The sequence below is a fragment of the Plectropomus leopardus genome, unplaced genomic scaffold (genome assembly GCF_008729295.1).
Source record: "Plectropomus leopardus isolate mb unplaced genomic scaffold, YSFRI_Pleo_2.0 unplaced_scaffold53593, whole genome shotgun sequence".
NCBI lineage: Eukaryota > Metazoa > Chordata > Actinopteri > Perciformes > Serranidae > Plectropomus > Plectropomus leopardus.
In genome coordinates, this window is record NW_024658847.1 from 1 (window position 1) to 455 (window position 455).

At 54.9% G+C, this 455-nt stretch overlaps 1 protein-coding gene across 1 annotated transcript; it reads right to left on the reverse strand.

The window, feature by feature from the left end:
* Positions 1-4: 4 nt before the first annotated feature.
* Positions 5-433, reverse strand: LOC121939634 (NAD(P)H dehydrogenase [quinone] 1-like; the record flags this gene model as incomplete). Its single annotated transcript, XM_042482632.1, has 1 exon — positions 5-433. A coding segment is annotated over one exon (429 nt), but the record flags the coding sequence as incomplete, so codon positions are not given.
* Between the last annotated feature and the right edge of the window lie 22 nt (positions 434-455).

A 455-nucleotide genomic window follows, 5' to 3' on the forward strand; every position in this document is an offset into this window, starting at 1 on the left:
CTGTGTGTGGATCATCGGTGGGCGGGGCATATGTGTGTGGATCATCGTTGGGCGGAGCTGTGATCTGGTTATCTGGCGGCAGCGGTTTCCCCAGGTGGTGTCCGGTGGTGATGCCGTACGGCTGCGACTCTCGCTCCTCCCTGACTTTGGGCCACAGCCTGAAGCCGCCCTGGAAGCTGAGGTCAAAGAGCTCGCAGGGGGCAAAGGTCAAAGGCTTCTCTGACAGCAGTCCTTTAAGTCGGGCTCGCCAACCTTCCAGCATGGCGGTTCGTACGGCGGGGGGACAGTGAGCCGGACTCCAGAATATCTGAGGAGCAAGAACTTGAAATCCACAGAAGTGCAGAGTGCCGTTCTGGAGAGGAAAAGAGAGACGAGTCAACAGGCGTCCAACAACATGAATATTTTTAAACTTTTTGCACCGACTCAGAAAATATTAGTCTCTCTAACCAGCAAAG